The sequence below is a fragment of the Salvia miltiorrhiza genome, chromosome 1, assembly GCF_028751815.1.
Source record: "Salvia miltiorrhiza cultivar Shanhuang (shh) chromosome 1, IMPLAD_Smil_shh, whole genome shotgun sequence".
Lineage (NCBI taxonomy): Eukaryota > Viridiplantae > Streptophyta > Magnoliopsida > Lamiales > Lamiaceae > Salvia > Salvia miltiorrhiza.
In genome coordinates this window covers 16,803,641-16,823,536 of record NC_080387.1, presented here as the reverse complement: position 1 = coordinate 16,823,536, position 19,896 = coordinate 16,803,641, and the positions used below count along the sequence as shown (strand labels likewise).

The 19,896-nt window shown below is 41.4% G+C and overlaps 2 protein-coding genes across 2 annotated transcripts; both read right to left on the bottom strand.

Moving 5' to 3' along the window:
• Positions 1 to 266: 266 nt before the first annotated feature.
• Positions 267 to 614, bottom strand: LOC130988061 (uncharacterized). The gene has a single exon (XM_057911851.1). The coding sequence runs from the start codon at positions 612 to 614 to the stop codon at positions 267 to 269; it is 348 nt and encodes a 115-aa protein (XP_057767834.1).
• Positions 615 to 3,366: 2,752 nt separating this feature from the next.
• Positions 3,367 to 10,652, bottom strand: LOC130987987 (uncharacterized). Its single transcript, XM_057911746.1, has 8 exons — positions 10,419 to 10,652; positions 6,735 to 6,778; positions 6,243 to 6,291; positions 5,859 to 5,918; positions 5,139 to 5,192; positions 4,435 to 4,497; positions 4,050 to 4,132; positions 3,367 to 3,515 (listed from the first exon to the last, which is right to left on the bottom strand). The coding sequence occupies exons 1-8, from the start codon at positions 10,650 to 10,652 to the stop codon at positions 3,416 to 3,418; spliced, it is 687 nt and encodes a 228-aa protein (XP_057767729.1). The 3' UTR covers positions 3,367 to 3,415.
• Between the last annotated feature and the right edge of the window lie 9,244 nt (positions 10,653 to 19,896).

The following is a 19,896-nucleotide window of genomic DNA, read 5'->3' as shown; positions in this document are numbered from 1 at the left end:
CGCCATGGGACGGCGGCGGGTGTGTCTGGGCGTCCAGCAGCCCATTCTTGCCTCCTTTTCAATCCGGTGAGAGTCCGTCATGCCTACTTCCTGCACCACCATAATAAAACACTTCTTATAACCCAAATAAAACCAGTAAAACGAGATAAAACACCCCAAGAACACAACTCCACACAACACGAAAGAGAAATGGGAAAGAAAGAAACGTGGGTTGCCTCCTACGAAGCGCTCTAGTTAAGGTCGAGAGCTCGACACTGTATAGCTCGTTAGAACGTCGGGTCGTGGAGTGCTTGAGACTCCACTACAACGGAAGCAACTCCATGCTCCAAATAGGGCCTCACCCTATGCCCATTGACTGTAAAATGCTCATCGGTGCCTTCCTTGGTCAACACCAAGACTCCATGGTTAAATACTTCTTTGATGATGAAGGGACCAATCCAACGGGACTTGAGTTTTTCCGGAAAGAGTTTCAGCCTTGAGTTGAACAATAACACTTTCATGCCCGGGTGGAAGTCCTTTTGCACAACGCGACGATCATGCATTTTTTTCACTTTATCCTTGTAGATTCGTGCATTCTCATATGCCTCATTACGCAACTCATCAAGTTCTTCCATTGTAAAGCTCGGTGTTTCCTTGCGGTCCGAAGGTCCAAATTTGTAGCCTTGATAGCCCAATAGGCGCGATGCTCGATCTCAACCGGCAAATGGCAAGCTTTGCCATATACAAGGCGGTAGGGGCTCATCCCAAGAACACCTTTGAAAGCGGTCCGATATGTCCATAAGGCATCAGAGAGCTTGATGGACCAATCCTTGCGATATGGTTGCACGGTCTTCTCAAGCATGCCCTTTATTTGTCGGTTGCTAGTTTCGGCTTGCCCCGAGGTTTACGGATGATAAGGGGTTGCAATCTTATGAGTGATGCCATTTTTCGCATGAGCTTCTCAAATAATTTGTTACAGAAATGTTTTACCCCATCACTAATGATAGCACGGGGGAACCCAAATCGGCATAAAATGTTCTCCTGCACAAACTTGAGGACGACATTAGCATCACAAGTTCTCGTGGGGATTGCCTTAACCCACTTGGACACATAATCAACTGCCAATAAAATGTACTCAAAACCATAAGAGATGGGAAACGGCCCCATGAAATCGATGCCCCACACATCGAAAATCTCCACAACTAAAATGTTTGTTAGGGGCATCTCATTCCTACGGCCAATGGTTCCCACTCGTTGACAACGGTCGCAAGCTAAATAGAACAAATGGGCATCCTTAAAGAGAGTTGGCCAATACAAACTGGATTAAAGCACTTTGTGAGCCGTCTTTTGACCGCCAAAGTGGCCTCCACAATGAGCGTCATGACACCACTGTAAGACGCGTTGTTGCTCCTCGTTGGGCACACACCTTCTTATCACTTCGTCCTTTCCCAACTTAAACAAGTAGGGATCCTCCCAATAATATTGCCTGCAAAGAGACAGAAAACGCTTCATTTCTTGGGAAGTGAGGTTAGGTCGGAGTTCTCCACAAGCAAGATAATTAACAATGTCTGCAAACCAAGGGACCAAAGTCAATCCATATGCATGCTCAAATGGGAAAGACTCGTGAATGGTATCATCGTTTGACTCAACCATATTATGCTCAAGTCTAGACAAATGGTCGGCCACAGAGTTTCACTCCCTTTCCTATCCTTGATCTCTACATCAAATTCTTGCAACAACAAAATCCAACGAATAAGACGTGGTTTGGCTTGAGACTTGGTCAACAAATACCTAAGAGCGGCATGATCACTATGTACAATTACTTTAGACCCGATGATATAAGCACGAAATTTATTTAAAGCAAACACCACAGCGAGCAACTCTTTTTCCGTAGTAGTGTAATTTACTTGGGCATTATTCAACGTCAAACTAGTATAGTAAATCACACGCAACATCTTGTCAACACATTGACCAAGCACTGCACCCACGGCGGAGTTAGATGCATCACACATAATTTCAAACGGCATTGACCAATCGGGTGCAACCACAATTGGAGTCGTGCTCAACTTAAGCTTTGACTCATCCAAAAACACCTAGCGGATGGACTCGAATTTATACGAGGTCGTCCTAGGGCGGTAAGGTGACTCAAGTCGTCTCTCAAGGAAGGCTTAGCAGGGCTTCGATCGTGCTACTCACAGGAAACAGGAAAGGAAATCTAAACACTCTAATCGGGTAGTTGGGTCTGACACTCTCTCTTTAAATCTAGGCGTAATTAAATAAAGCTTGTAAAATTATCTAATGCAAAATCAACAGAAAGCATATAAATCTATCTAGGCGAAAATAGGAAGCAGATTAAGAACGCAGGGAACTAATAAACCTAGGGTTCTAGCTAGCAATCTAGAAAGCATTAGATAATTCAACAATCATAATAACGATTATGTAGGCAAGATAAAAGAATAAACATTTAATCAATTGAATACTAAGCATCAATAAACTAAGCAATGGAAATAAACTAGCATTCATTCATATAGAAAACATAAACTCACTACTAGAAAAACGCTCATAGATAACGGATTTTATCCGTTATCTATGAGCAAAAAAACCGTTGTGTATAGTGGTGTTATCTATTATAGGTGTCATACACAACGGTTTAAAAACCGTTATCTATGAAGGGAAAAGATAACGGTACAACCACACATACATAACGGTTATAAAACCGTTATCTATATTGATTATACATAACGGTTTTCGACTATTATGTATTATAATTTATCCGTTATCTATTCCATAATATATATTTTTTTCATATTATAGTTAACAGTTTTTTATACTTTTTATAACGGTTTAAACCGTTATCTTTGTAAGAAAAAGATAACGGTTTTCCACTGTTATGTATTAGAATTTATCCGTTATCTATTCCATAATATATATTTTTTTCATATTATAGTTAACAGTTTTTTATATTTTTTATAACGGTTTAAACCGTTATCTTTGTAAGAAAAAGATAACGGTTTTCCACTGTTATGTATTAGAATTTATCCGTTATGTATTATATAATATTTCTTTTTTCCCATATTATAGTTAACAGTTTTTTATACTTTTTATAACAGTTTAAACCGTTATCTTTGTAAGACATAGACAACGGTTTTGCATGTATTAGATAACAGTTTTCCGCATATTTTTTTATATATTCTTAATTTTTCCTTTTATTTATATCTAAAAATCAATAAAAAAAAGTCAAATAATAAAATAACATTGACAAGATAATATTAGCATATATAACATAGCATCCAACAATTCGAGCTACACAAGTTGCCTGTTAATACATGTTTTACTACATGCGCATGTAGTAAGCATCACATACATTTTTGTCTAACAATTCTCCCACCATACAAGCACCAGCTTCTTAATATCGCCCAATTTTATACAAACTACATCACCAGGGACAAGAATAGCAGCATCTTTTCCATGGACTTTTCATGGAACCTTCTATTCCAAACTCTTCTAGACTCTTCAGCGCTGCCCGGTTCAAGAACCTACAGTTACACCAAAACACTTTTGTTACAAATGGCTCACTGCTGCACTTAGTAGAAGTAGCACTACTCCCTGCATTAATTATTTCTTTCCTTTCTTTTTTCACAAGAGTATAAAATCTTCCAGCAAAGAGATGAGAGGAAAAACACATGACAGAGAAGCAGCCAGCAAATAAATCTGGGATGATAGCTGCAATGATGGGGATGAAAGTGATGCTTCCATTGAAATATAAACATGCGTAAGAGGTTCACCTGGTAATTGAAACAGAAACATGCACTGAGCAATTAACTACATAATGCTCAAGCTAGCCATGAACACCTACACCTATTTCACAAGTCATACTGCCATTCATATGTTAATGCCTTTTCCAGATATTAATGGCAATCTAGTTGTTAGGAGTTCGGGCCTCAACATTTTTTGAAAGCCAATTGTCTCAAACATATGGCAGCATGCAAGACATAGATGGATACATGAAGTATAAGGCACATTTAATCTAAAAAGCAGACAAAAAAAAAGAGATTGGGCACGAAAATCACCTTAGCCCAGCTGCCACACTCATTTGGCTAAGTTCCTTGCCCATTTCATCACTGAAATCTGAGTTCCCACCTGCTCTAATCCCCTAGCAAACATTCGAATCAGTTGAGAATCAGCCACACAAATCATTCGAATCAACAAAATGAAAAGAGGATTAAACTGACAGAACCTCTTTGAATCAGCCACACAAATCAAACCTTTCGAATGCACAATTTGAGATGAACACAAGCACTTTAAAGAAGAAACTAAACTGAAGTATAGATTATAGGATTTTACACTTATGCATGAAAATGCATTTGATTATATTGCTAAGGATGCTTCAAATCAAACATTTATTTTTATGCTAATGCAGATGGTAGGTCAAGGGAGAAAGGAGGCAAAACATACTTGGAGTTTCAAATCAAGCATCACACACTTCATAACTGCCAAGCCGAAGTCACCAATATTAACCTACATGATCCAATTAGATGAAGATAATCATAACCACATCCCCACAATTTCAAACCTATAACTTCATAAATCCAATCAAATGTTAGTTGCAAGCAATGTCAGAGTCGAAGAAAGTTAGCCCCAGCTAGAGAGAGAGAAAGAGGTTGATGCAGTTGTGATGAGAGTGGCGTGTAGAGAAGAAGGGGTTGCAGCAAATAGGAGATGGAAATGAGATTATAAGCGAATAAACACCATCACCTGCCAAACCACAATCATTTTATACTACCTAACTAGCAGTTGCTTATCAAACAAACAAATGCAAGAGAATATGTGTAGAAACTCAATTCCCAATTTCTAGTAAACAAGTTTGAAATAAAACCTCAAACCAGATCTAAAATTACACTGCACAGAACAGCAGCTCAAAGCACCGAAATACCAAAAAAATTATACCACAATGCAGAACCAAATGATGAAATATAGAAGAAAAAATGTATTCACATATGGAAACATATGGCAGCATGCAAGACATAGATGGATACATGAAGTATAAGGCACATTTAATCTAAAAAGCAGACAACAAAAAAAAGATTGGGCACGAAAATCATATCATGCAGACAACAGGAGGAGTCTAACAGACTATCATATCATGGAGATATTGGTACCTGAAATGCTTCTCGTTCCTCCTTTTCCTTTAACTTGTCATCTAGTGCTTTTCGCTACAAAAAATGGTAGTAGATTAAGATACAAAGATTAATTAAAAATCATATACTTGAGCAATTGAGGATAATCGAATAACATGGTTGGCACCTGCAAAAACATGGCTTATTTGTGAATTTGAGTTAACCATGAGCATATAAAAGAACCATCATCATGTATTGAATAAGGTATGAGAAAGTCAGATTACGGAAGCGTTCATACAAGTCGAGATCATTAGTTTCTGTTCTGAAAGTCAAAGGTGACCTCTTGTGATTAAGTTAATTCTCAAAGTCTATTGAGCAACAAGAATACAAGAAGCTTTCTATTCAAGTCTAGATGCCGATCTCACCGAGTATCTATTTCAGTATCACCCAGTATCTATTTCAGTATCCCCTGGCCTTATAGGACTTGAAACAAAGTTCACAAGAATTCATTGTGCTAATTATCTTCTCAAATCAATCATTCAGCCATATGGCATTAAATTCATAGAGAGTAAAGGGTCATTGCAAGCAGTTCTAACTTCTCTCACCTCAGACGAAGCTTGGGTCCTATTACATCTTCAAGAAACCGAGCAAAAGCAGACTACATGGCTCTAAAGCTATCATTTCATAATATTTATTGACTAATCACAAACACTGAACTCAATTAATTCTACAGAGAGAATAGAAATACAAATACAGACCAACCTTCAAGTTTTGCGGCGTAAGAATCGCAACACGACTAGAGCACAGCTCCAAAAAGACAACCTGCAATAGACACATAACATTGCTATTTTGGGTAGTGACAAGGAAAATGGGGCATAATAATAATAGCAGAAGACCTCAAAGTACATTAAGAAGGGGTTTACTTTTCATGATTGTGTATTTTTATCCTTGTTACTAGGATTTTTCCAATCCTATCATTTCAATAGGATATGAATTAAACAAAATTAGCTCAAGTTATAGAAATTATCAAGGGTCTTGGGATATCCAAATTTCCAATCCATGACGCAAACAATGAATTATCATATACTACCACTAAGAGAAAAGAGTATTAGTACATAGTAGTTAAATCAATCAAAAGAAAAGCACCTGGGGTTTCAAGAATTCTATCACAGCCTGAACTTCTTGGCAAGATTCCAGAAAATGACAGAGCAATTCCATTAAGCTATTCTGATTTAATAACCAATTTCTATCCGAACAATGCAACAAAATTCCCAGCAGTAATCAGAAGGAGAAAAACAGTTGGAAAATGGTAAAAAGAGCTGATTCAGATCTAGAAATTAAACTGTATAATCATGGAAATCTCAAAACAAATACACATAAAAAAACACCAAAATTACCGTAGAAACGTGGGCGGTTCCAACCAAATATACAATTGAGGATAATCGAATAACAAAGAGATAATTCAAAAACTTGAGCAAAATAGCTTGACAAATTAAAAAATTTGAGCAAAATAGCTTCAGATAATTTAAAAAATTCGAGCAAAAGCCCTAATCTAAATCATATTGTTACCAACAAAGTTCAAAAATTAGGGATTTGGAATGAGATTTGCGTAAGGGATGAATAATTAGGGATTCTACCTTGGTGGTGGCTATTGTAGAAGGCGGCCGCGACAGCGGCGGCTCCTAGGGTCTGCGATTGAGAGCTCGACCGGCGACAACTGCTAGGCCTAACGGACGGAGAGAGAGAGACGGGTACGGTAGGTGGCAGACGGAGAAGCAAAAAACCCGATCTGCTGCTGCTGCTGCGAGAAGAGCGGCGTCGGCGGAGGAGAGGGGTGGTCTGCTCGTGCTCGGTGGAGGGGAGAAGGGTGCTCCGCCGCTCGATCTGCTGCTGCGAGAAGAGCGGCGTCAGAGGCGACGCGATGCAGGGTGGGTGGGGGCAGGGGCGGTCACTGACTCACTAGCACCGGCGTTCGGTTGCTCGTGCAGCGTCGTCCGGCGCGGCGTCACCGGGGGAGGCGGCGGGTGTGTTAGGAGTATTGGAGCAAGCTTGAAAATCAGATTTGGAGTTAGGTTTTGAATTTTACCTAAAGTATAACAATTAAAAAAAACTTTATTAAAAAAAAGAAAAAAAATAATGTTAATACATAACAGTATTGAGAGGCGCATTTCTTAACGGTAAAAAAACTGTTGTAAAAAAGTGTTAATAGATAACGGTTGGCTTAACGGTTTGATAAACCGTTATGTATGTAACTAATAGATAACGCTAAAAGATAACGGATTACATCATACTGTTATCTATTGTTATGGATAACACTACATAGATAACGGATTTCTTCAAAACCGTTGTCTTTTCTAGAAAATGCGCTCATACATAACGGTTTTTTAAAAAAACCGTTATGTATGAAGTGTTATGTATGTGAAATTTTGTAGTAGTGACTGAGTTCTTACATAAGCGTACGATCCGGAAATCCAATCCAACGGAATGCTAAATAACATTAACTTTAATCCAACGAATCCAAAGATGTTTGTGATGTTTCTAACTACTCTAAAACTAAGGGAAAATCGCCTGGAGGCTGCTGGGGTCGGAAGTGGCTTGAAAAACCCTAAAAAGGGGCTTAAATACGAAAAAACGTAACTGCCGGATTACAGCGACGGCGGCCGCTGTGGGACGGCGGCGCCGTGGAGGGCCTTCGCGGAATCTTCCAAGATTTGCATGGTGCGCGCCGTGGGGCAGCGGTCGGCTTCATGACGGCGGCCGCCGTGGGACGGCGGCGGTCGTGAGCTCGGCCTCCGAAACTGCTCCAAACGATGCCAAAACGCGCGGCTGCTCCCGATTCCTGCACACAACAGTAATACCACCAAATAATATCGAGCAAGTGAAGGATAGAGCAAAAAGATACGAAGCATGATCGAATGCACAATAAAAAGACCCATAAAATCATCACAAAATAGGGCTAAACAACCCCCCACACTTAAATCCTTGCTTGTCCTCAAGCAACAATCACAACATCGAAAGGAAATCCACAAGCGATTCTTCTCACCAAGCAAACACAAACCAATCCAAGTCCTTCAAGATATCAATGTCCCCCAATCAAGTGTTCAAAGCTAAAATTTAGAAATGCAACAACAAGGTGATACAACTCAATCCGATCAGACCCAATTCTCCGCTAAGGGTGAATTTCCTAATGCAATTTCCTTTATAATCATGTCTCATTCCTTTTCTTATTCTTTCACTTTTCATATTACACTTCTCTATTTTTTTGGGGGGGGGGGGGTCAAGTTATTTTCGCTCTTAATAGATGGGCCATAATTTACGAGATTGCACTTTTGGAGGTAATCCAAAATGTTCTCGTGTGGTTTCCCATGCTCATAATGAAATCATTAGAGGAGCAGAGACCCAGGCTATCAGAAACTCAACAACCAACCAAACAATTCAAAACAGAGACAGATATTAGGAAATTGCACTGAAAACACTCCCCCTAGCATCTACCGGACAAATCACGTCAAGAGTTGCTCATCAGGGTGTTGCACCAAAACCTTAAACTCATTACACTTCATTGGGAACAAATCAATCAAGAAAAATAAGGATAACAAACCACACAGACACAATCCAGAATCGCTAGTGAATCACCATCAATCATGCGATGTACTTAAAAACAGGCAAGAAAACAAGAGAAGGGGACCATTCGCCCCAACACAAGAAAGCCCAAGAACACAACAAGAAAACACCCACAGGAATTACAAATACCAACAAACACCCCCCACACTTAAAATCTGGCACTGTCCTCAGTGCAAACAAAAGAGGGGTGAAAGAGAAAACTTCCCTAAATACCGATCCAGTGGTGAGTCTGTAGTGTCCCACGATGTCTGCCTCTCTCTCATCCATAGAACAAGCAGTCTCCAACGCAACCACCTGCACCAAACAACAGAAGCAACAAAACACAACACAAACGAAACGAAAGAAAAACGAAACAAGAAAAAGCAAGCAAACATGGGTTGCCTCCCATGTAGCGCTAGATTTTAATTCGCCAGCCCGACTAAGAGAACCCCTTAACCAAAATCCGATTGGAGCTCCAGCTGCCTTAGCGCCCTTGTAAACACATCTTCTTGAATTGCAGCTGCGGGTCCTCCAAATGAGTCCTCCATGCTCATATCCTGGGATGGCCCTCTATCCACACATCCAGCGAAATTGAGTGACACAACCTCATCAAGCTTCTCTTCCAGTAGCAAGGCAGACATGAAGCCTTGCTCTATATCATCTTCCTCGTGCAGCTTATCCAGAGATTCTTGCTCAATGTCAGCCTCATCCTGCAAGTTCGCAAGGAATTCCTCCTCAATCTCGTCCTCCTCCTGTAACTTATTAAGGAATTCCTGCACAATACAATCCTCATCCAAAGCATCAAATGTTTCAACATAAGAGCAGATTTGAATTAAGGGAGTGGGGGTAGTAGGTTTTTTTATAAAAAATAGAGAATGTTACCGCTCTACCTGCCCCTACCATACTTACAGTTCCCGTACCCACATCAATGCGAGTATGGGTGGTAGCCATAAAGGGTCGGCCAAGCAGCACGAGATGCCCATTCTCGCCTCTAATCCCTTTTCCCACATTAAGGACAACAAAATCAACCAAGACACTAATCCCCCTAATAACCACCTCAACATCCTCAACAAGGCCCCGTGGGACACTGATAGACCCGTCAGCTAGCTCTATCTTCATATTTGTGCATTTCAGCTCTTTATTACCCAATTTCTCAAAAATATCAAACGGCATCAAATTGACTGCCGCACCCAAATCATGCATTCCAAAAGCCCTTTCAACCCCACGTAAGCTAATATCAAAAATAAAGCTACCTGGATCTCCATGCTTGGGTGGTGGTTGGTCTGGTGCAACAGTTACAAGTGGCAGAGGCTCATTGGGGCATTGGGTAGCCTTGATTGCTTCCACGGTTTTGCTTCTCCATTTCTCCATGGTTATTGGGGCATTCTCCTTGATTACCGCCACGGCATGAGCTTGATGCGGCTGCTGGTCCTGGTTTGGGAACTTTCCCGTTTGCTGTTTTTGCTGCAGCTGGTTCAAGGCTCCTGTTAATTGCCCCACTGTAGTCTCGAGGCGCTTGATGGTAGCACTCTGAGCCTCCATCGCCTGTTTGCTAGCTTGCATGAAAGCTTGCATCTGGTCTTCAAATAAGGGGCCTGGAGGTTGGTGCTGCTGAGGTGGGTAGAGCTGCTGCGGCTGCTCGAAATTCCCTTGTTGCATGGGGAATTGCTGCGGGGGTAGGTAGGATTGCTGTTGGTTTTGATAGCCTATAGGCTGCTGAACTTGACAAAATTGAGAACTCTGCCCATGTCCTTGCATGTGACCTTGGTTTGATCCCGACCCTTGGCCAGGGGCTTGGTTCCTCCATCCCGAGTTCTGCTGATTTCTCCAACCCGAGTTGGAGCTCTGTTGCCCCTGATTAAACATGGGCCTCTGTTCAGATTGAGGCCTCTCCGGATAGCTCTGAGCAGCATAGACCTCTGCCCCTCCTTCGGATGTGAACTCCCCCTGATTCATCCTGAGGTGTTGTACTTGCCTCATCAAGTCCGCTACTTGCTTCTGAAGCTCATTGTTCGGGGCTACTGCATTGGCTTCGACCCTCATTCCTCTGACTGATTTTTGTTGAGAACTCGCTGCTAGTGTGTTGAAAATCTCCTTGAGCTCATCAGCTGTCTTCCGGGCAATGTTGCCCCCTGCTGTACTGTCCACCATAAACTGTGCCGTCTGAATCAATCCGTCATAGAAGAACTACATCAACATGACGGGTGCTAGCTGGTGCTGCGGGCACTGGCGGAGGAGCTCTTGAAATCTCTCCCAAGCCTCGTGGAGAGGCTCATCAGCTTCTTGCATGAAGTTCATTATCTGGCTCCTAATCTCCTGTGTCTTGTGACTAGGATAGTACTTGAGCATGAACTTCTCACATGCCTCTCCCCATGTGGTGATGGAGTTCGGCGGCAGGGACAGTAACCACGTCCTAGCTCGGTCCTTGAGTGCATAAGGTAAGCACTTGAGTCACAACTGATCCTCGGTGAGTCCCAACAGTGGGAAGGTTTGCACTTGAGAGCAGAAGTCACGGATGAACTGTAAGGCGTTCTCACTTGGCATCCCATGAAAGAGCGGCAGCAAGTTTGAGTCATTGGGCTTCAGACTATAATTCCGGACTGCAGTGGGAAGCACTATCGCTGAAGTGCTAGTGTTCCCAATGACCGGCCTGGAGAAATCTCCCATTTACTGTACATTCCGCTCCGCCATGGTTTCTTGGTCAGGATTGGGCCGAGCTTCTTCTTCTTCTTCAGAATGCACTGAAAGTGTCTCCTCAACGGCTTCCAGAATGGGATTGGAAGCGATTCTCTCTTCACAGTCTTCCTCTGGATACTGCGATTCCACAAAGTTTCTCGAACTGGACTCGGACTCCTCCTCCAGGCTAGAAAGGACCTCACGAGGTCGGTGAATGTTGTCAAAGTAAGGTACTAGCTTTCTCTTCAAGCTGCGGCGACCTTGCATACACAACACTAGCAAACCAAATCAAACTCACCGGAGGGAGAAAAAAAACCGAGTTAAAAGAAAGAAACAAAAATAAACACGGAAAACAATGCAACACAATCAAATGCCTAAAGCCTTCCCCGGCAACGGCGCCAAAATTTGACAAATCCAAAAACACCTAGCGGATGGACTCGAATTTATACGAGGTCGTCCCAGGGCGGTAAGGTGACTCAAGTCGTCTCTCAAGGAAGGCTTAGCAGGGCTTCGATCGTGCTACTCACAGGAAACAGGAAAGGAAATCTAAACACTCTAATCGGGTAGTTGGGTCTGACACTCTCTCTTTAAATCTAGGCGTAATTAAATAAAGCTTGTAAAATTATCTAATGCAGAATCAACAGAAAGCATAAAAATCTATCTAGGCGAAAATAGGAAGCAGATTAAGAACGCAGGGAACAAATAAACCTAGGGTTCTAGCTAGCAATCTAGAAAGCATTAGATAATTCAACAATCATAATAACGATTATCTAGGCAAGATAAAAGAATAAACATTTAATCAATTGAATACTAAGCATCAATAAACTAAGCAATGGAAATAAACTAGCATTCATTCATATAGAAAACATAAACTGAGTTCTTACATAACCGTACGATCCGGAAATCCAATCCAACGGAATGCTAAATGACATTAACTTTAATCCAACGAATCCAAAGATGTTTGTGATGTTTCTAACTACTCTAAAACAAAGGGAAAACAAGGGAAAATCGCCTGGAGGCTGCTGGGGTCGGAAGTGGCTTGAAAAACCCTAAAAAAGGGCTTAAATACGGAAAAACGTAACTGCCGAATTACAGCGACGGCGGCCGCCGTGGGACGGCGGCGCCGTGGAGGGCCTTCACGGAATCTTCCAAGATTTGCACGGTGTGCGCCGTGGGGCAGCGGCCGGCTTCATGACAGCGGCCGCCGTGAGACGGCGGCCGCCGTGGGACGGCGGCGGTCGTGAGCTCTGCCTCTAAAACTGCTCCAAACAATGCCAAAACGCGCGGCTGCTCCCGATTCCTGCACACAACAGTAATACCACCAAATAATATCGAGCAAGTGAAGGATAGAGCAAAAAGATACGAATCATGCTCGAATGCACAACAAAAAGACCCATAAAATCATCACAAAATAGGGCTAAACAAGCTTCAACAACTCAAAAGCATGCATGCAAGAATCATTAAATTCAAAAGGCACATCTTGAGCAAGTAAACGGCATAAAGGTTGGCTAATCTTAGAAAAATCCTTAATGAAACGCCGGTAAAACTCGGCATGACCTAGGAAACTTCTGATACCCTTCACATCAATAGGTGGAGGCAATTTTTGAATGACCTCTACCTTTGCCTTATCGTCGTCTATACCATTTTTAGACACGACGTGGCCAAGTACAATGCCACTAGTCACCATAAAGTGACTTTTCTCCCAACTTAAGGTCAAACCACCAGTTATGCACCTTTTCAAAACCATATCAATTTTAGCCAAGCAATCACTGAAAGAGCAACCAAACACGGAAAAGTCATCCATGAAAATTTCAACGAAATCACCTATCATTTCCGCGAAGATCGACATCATGCACCGTTGGAAAGTCCCCGGTGCATTGCATAATCCGAACGACATTCTCTTCCAAGCGAAGGTGCCAAAAGGGGTGGTGAATGCTGTCTTGTCTTGGTCCTCTGGCGCAATAGCTATTTGGTAATAACCTGAAAGGCCATCAAGAAAACAATAGAAATTTTCACCGGCTAAATGATCAAGCATTTGATCAATAAAAGGGAGAGGGAAGTGATCCTTTTTGGTGGCGGCATTCAACTTCCTGTAGTCGATGCACATGCGCCAACCCGTCACGGGGCGAGTTGGCACCAACTCTTTATCGTCATTTAGGATGACCGTGATCCCTCCTTCCTTCAGTACCACATGCACCGGACTTACCCACTCACTATCGGCGATGGGGTAGATGATCCCCTCCGCCAATAACTTGAGTATTTCTTTGCGCACCACCTCCATGAGGACGAGATTCAATCTCCTTTGGACATCTCTCTTGGGCCTCGTTCCTTCCTCCAGGTGGATCATATGCATGCAAGTGGCGGGGCTAATGCCACTAATGTCGGCAAGACCCCATCCGAAAGCTGCTTTATTTTTCCGCAATACCTCCATCAACGCCAACTCTTGGTCGTGAGTGAGCTCGGCAGATATGATCATTGGCTTTTCCTCATCTCCTTCCAAATATACATACTTGAGGTTCTTGGGGAGCTCCTTGAGTTCCAACTTCGGCTTACTCTTCGTGGCATAATCAGTGGTATCAGAGCCTATCTTATTCGCTCTAAAACTATATTTTCTTCTGATTCTTGCCTAGTTAGAGTCATTAGACAAATGAGTCTGTGGCAAAGCTCAACACACCTGTTCATTCCACTCAACGAGGAAAGGTATGTTCATTTACAAAGAGATCTAAATCGATTTTTTAAGGAATCGGGTTGCAAAAGTACAAAGTTACTATGAAAGTGGTTGATTAAATTAGTGATTGAAAGTTTATACAAGTTTTGATATTCAGGAGGTTTGGAAATTGTTTAGGGACTATTATTGTTGCATATTGTACTGTATGATTTATTAGAGTAGTAATATGTCTGTGATATAGCTAGTAAGATTTTCAATGGGGACATTGATTGCTTTTAAGGAGCATGATCGCTAATATATATATATATATATATATATATATATATATATAAATACTAGATTATAATTTAGTGGATCACTTGTTTTCTATTTTGTAGCAACAAATTGATGACAAAAAGAAACTTGGAGATGAGGAAATCAATGGACTGAAGATGTGATGAGTTGAAGGCGATTCTCACTCTCAAGTTTAGTATTAGGGGCGCAAATCGCTATAAATCGGGAATTCATTCGTGACGGATTTCCGAATTTTGTAATTGCGCTAAATTCCTTAAGTACGACATAGCTCAAATTGTTTCCTGAACGCTCATGGTTAGTTTGGGATTTGGGTAGCCATCGAGTTAGTTGCTGAAATGGTTCTTAACATAGAAACTCTAGAACCTATTTATGTGAAGTACCTATTGTATAGTTGATACATTGGTGTCACTATGATTTTTATTATTATTACTATTATTATTATTATTATTATTATTTTTTTTATATTTATTGGTTTTGTTCCTTTGTGAACTTGAGATTTATGGGCTGTAGCGAACTTATAATTTGTAGATGGTGTGTTCAAGTCTATATTTAAGATTTTTTTTTAAGTTAAGTTTGGCCTAAGATAAGTTATTTAAGTTATGTTTATCTAAGTTACTTATTGGGTTATTCATCATTCTGATAGGATGGATCCCGATCGCCCTGATGACGTGGAGCTTACACCGGAGCAGATACTTGATCGCTACTACACATATCAGAGGCATCCTGGTGATACACTAGGACAGACCTTAGCTATGTTTCATCGATTCTGGCAGGCAGCAGTACCTTATGGAATTACTGGATATGATGGAATTATCAGGCTGACGGAGATGTTGCCCTCCGACTGGCAAGGCTGGGCACGGGAAATCTCAGATGACTACTTCTACACGGTCTACCCTTCATACGATTTACGTGGGGATTTCTTGGGGTTTATCGTATGGATTAGCTACTACTTCTACATGTTTGGAGCCGCACCTCGAGGCCCGTATTTGCCTTACGGGACTCATTTCCGCCAAATAGGTTATCCAGTGCCTCAACCTTCTCCTGTTGTCGCTGCTGAGCTCACTCATATCCCAGCAGCTGATGTGGAACAATCTCCAACTTCTACTGAGCCACCCATAATTGCTCTTGAGCCGTTGCAGACTCATTCGACTGTTGGACCGATCTTCGAGCCAGGCAGCTCTTCAGCGGCTACCATGTTAGGGAGACGTACCAGAGATGAGTATGAGGCGGGCACCTCTCGACAGCCAGGTCAGGTAGATGACGATGATGAGCACCAATACGTCATTGTGGGAACATCTACACTTCAACCTTTGCTTGCAATACAGCTACCCCCAATTTGCACTTTCAATACTAAACCATATGACACTACTCACTCGCCTGATTCTTCTGATGATTTTATCCGAGTGTACTTAGCTAGCAGTCAGGTGAGGAGTCCTATCTTGACTGAGGATGTACCAATGGATTTTTCTGATGAGGATGAACCCGAGGAAGAACCTGAGGATAGCCCATAGTTAGGATCAGATGAGGGCGAGAGTGGCACTTAAACATGGAGGCAGATGTTGTGGTAGATGATATTTTGTGATGCTATGTACATATGCATGTGTTTATGATACGTACGTGCTCCTTTGACTACTAGGTGTGACTATTAGATGATCGATCTTTTGACTTATGTATAGTGATGATATGACAAGTGATTAAACGGACGGTGCTACATATTAGACCGTACCGTGACCTAGTACATAGTTGATGCCAATGTATATAGTAAGCATCATACATGTGCTAGGATATTTTTGTAGATGATGCCTATTTTGTAAAAGTCCACAAGGAGGCAATTTTCATATATATATATATATAAATATGACGACCAGAGAGGTCTTTCTAGTAGTGATTGTAGAAATTTGTTCTTGTGATTAAGTTTACTTTGAGTTATTGTGCTTTGTGATGCTATTGAATTCTTGAAATATTCTGTATTAGTTGGTATTCAGGAACATTATACGACTATTTTTTTTTGTTTTAATTGATATCGATATCTATTAAGAATGCGGTGTAAATAGGACTTTGCGGAATTTTTGTTTTATTTTCTGAATGCCGCCACGAAGGGAGCCTCGTGGAAGGGGACGAAGAGCCCCACAGAATGAGGATGATAGGGAAGCTACCCCACCCCCACCACCCCTATCTGAAAGGAGAATTGAAGAATTATTTCTTCGACAAAATCCTTCAACTTTTGATGGAAAAGGCGAACCTGAAGAAGCTGAAGCTTGGATACGCGCTTTACAACGTATTTTTGATTTCCTAAGATGCATAGACAGAGAGAGACTTTCTTGTGTTACATTTAAGTTATCAGGGACAGCGGACCATTGGTGGGAAACTTGTAGAAGGACTTTTACTCCGCAACAACTTCAGAATATTTCTTGGGAGGAATTTAAAGCACGATTATATGAAAAGTTTATTCCCAAAAGTTATCGGAAGAAGAAAGCGGCAGAATTTTATAATCTAAAGCAAGGTAAGAAGACAGTTACTGAATACGATAGGGAATTTTGTGATATGTCGAGGTATGGACCAGATCAGGTTGACACTGACGAGAAGACATCTGAGAAGTTTATTGGTGGTTTAAGGCCGGAGATACGAATGGCATTAGCTAGCCATGGTAGACTATCTTACGCCGAAGCATTGAGTAGAGCTTTGGATGTTGAAGCAGCTATGCCAGTGGAAAGAACTTTAATAGTTACAACAACAACACCAATGCCGGCTCAAAACCAGAATCAGTCTTTTAAAGGCAAGAGGAAATGGGATAATAATATAAATGATAACCGTCAATATGACAAACGACCTTGGCAGGGAAATGCACAATCTGGGCAAAATCAATCAGGGCAATTTGGACAAATGAGACCAGGAGCCCCTAATCCAGGGACTCAGAGGCCTTGGCAACCTATATTCCAACCTTGTTCTAAGTGTAATCGGGTTCATCCTGGTGTCTGCAAAGCTGGAAGGAGTGGAGGTAATACATGCTATACTTGTGGACAGCCTGGACACTACTCCTCACATTGCCCTATGAAACAACAAAGGGTTGGATTCAGACCAAATCAAACAAATCAAGCTCGACCTTTAAGAGCTATTCAAGGATACCCACAACATCAGTTTCAGCCTCAGCGACGACAACGACAAAGGCGACCTCCACCCCAACTACAACAACAACAACAACCCCAGAATCCGAGGGCATTTGCCATACAACAAGATCAGCCTGAGAAAAACCAGGGCAATCTGGCAGGTATGGGCAAGTTATTATACGTGCCAATTATAATTTTGTTTGATACTGGTGCTTCACACTCTTTCATTTCTAGCCCATGTATTGATACCTTAGAAATCAAAGTAGAACGGGCTAAGAATTTTATGAAAGTAACTACACCGACTGGAGGACTAACGAGAACCACACATATTTGCCCTAACCTAGAATTTGAACTAGGATCTTTGAAAGCCAAGGCGAATAATCTGAATTTAATGCTGATGTGGGATGTGGATATCATTCTTGGAATGGACTGGTTAGCTGAAAATTATGCTACCATCCTTTGCAATGAAAGGAAAATATCTTTTAAAAGACCAGGAGAGATGCCTACTAAATTTTACGACATTGGAATGAGGAAAAAGGTACCGATTATCTCTGCATTACAAGCGATGAAATTGATGAAAAAGAAGGAAAGCCAAGCATTTCTTGGACATATAGTGTCGGCTGAAGGAATTAAAGTGGATCCTGCAAAAGTACAAGCAGTGCAAGAGTGGAAAACACCTACTACGCCTACGGAAATTCGAAGTTTCTTAGGTTTGGCAGGGTACTACTGAAGATTCATTGAAGGATTTTCAAAGATAGCGAGGCCCATGACACAACTGTTAAGAAAAGAAAGCAAATTTATATGGACAAGCGAATGTGAGGCGAGTTTTCAAAAACTCAAGAAGAAGTTAACAACAACACCAGTTCTGGCAATTCCAGACTCTGATAAAATTTTTTAGATTTATACTGATGCATCTAAACAAGGGCTAGGTTGTGTGTTAATGCAAGAAGGTAGAGTTATAGCCTACGCCTCACGACAACTAAGGCCACACGAATTGCATTATCCTACTCATGATCTTGAACTTGCAGTAGTAATTCATGCACTAAAAATCTGGAGACACCACCTCTATGGAGTGAGGTGCGAAATATACACAGACCACAAGAGTCTGAAATACTTTTTCGAGCAAAAAGACCTGAATATGAGACAAAGAAGATGGCTCGAATTAGTAAAGGACTATGATTGTGGGATTCATTACCACCCTGGAAAGGCTAATGTTGTAGCTGATGCATTGAGTCGTAAAACTAAACCTCAACTGGGATATCTGCTTACCCAAGAGGAACATCTCATAAAGGAGTTTGCTAACATGAAGTTAGAGGTGATTAAATTGCCTGAAACGGTTCAAGCTATCATGGCTACAATGATAGTGAAGCCAGACTTAAGAGAAAGGATCATCATTGCGCAAAAGAAAGACGATGATTTAGAAAAGATCCGAGTGAGGGCCAGAACACACAAGTCAGTAGACTATGATGAAGCTACATATGGTGCTTTTATGTATAGAGGAAGACTGTGCATTCCTAGAGATGAAGAACTTAGGAAAGAAATCATGAGTGAAGCTCATAATACACCTTACACTGCTCATCCTGGAAGTACAAAGATGTATCAAGATTTGAAGCAGATGTTTTGGTGGGAAGGAATGAAAAATGACATAGCCTAATTCGTTGAACGATGCCTGGCATGTCAATAAGTAAAGGCATTACATCAACGACCTTATGGGAAATTGCAGCCACTCGAAATTCCTGAATGGAAATGGGAGCATGTAACAATGGATTTTGTGATTGGTCTACCTAAGACTATGAGAAATAATACTGCTATTTGGGTTATTGTTGACCGCCTTACTAAGAGCGCACATTTTCTACCTATACCCATCACATATGGATCGGAAAAGCTAGCTCAGCTTTATGTAAAGGAAATAGTACGACTGCATGGAGTACCTGTATCCATCACTTCGGATAGGGATGCTAAGTTCACTTCGAGATTTTGGACCAGTCTACAGAGAGAATTGGGCACAAGACTCAACTTTAGCACCGCCTTTCATCCGCAGTCAGATGGGCAATCTGAGAGGACAATTCAAACATTAGAAGATATGCTTAGAACCATTATTCTAGATCAAGGCATGAATTGGGAAAGAGTCTTACCATTGGTCGAATTTTCCTACAACAACAGCTTTCAAGCCACAATAGGAATGGCACCATATGAAGCCTTATATGGTCGAAAGTGTCGGTCTCCACTTTATTGGGATGAAGTGGGCGAGAGAAAGATGTTAGGACCTGATGCTGTAAATGAGATGATTGAGATCGTCAGACTAATTAGACAAAGAATGAAAGAAGCTCAAGACCGACAGAAAGCATATGCGGACAAGCGTCGGACGGAATTACATTTTGTTCTTGGTGATAAAGTTTTCTTGAAGGTCTCACCTTCCAAAGGCGTATCAAGATTTGGAGTCAAGGGTAAACTA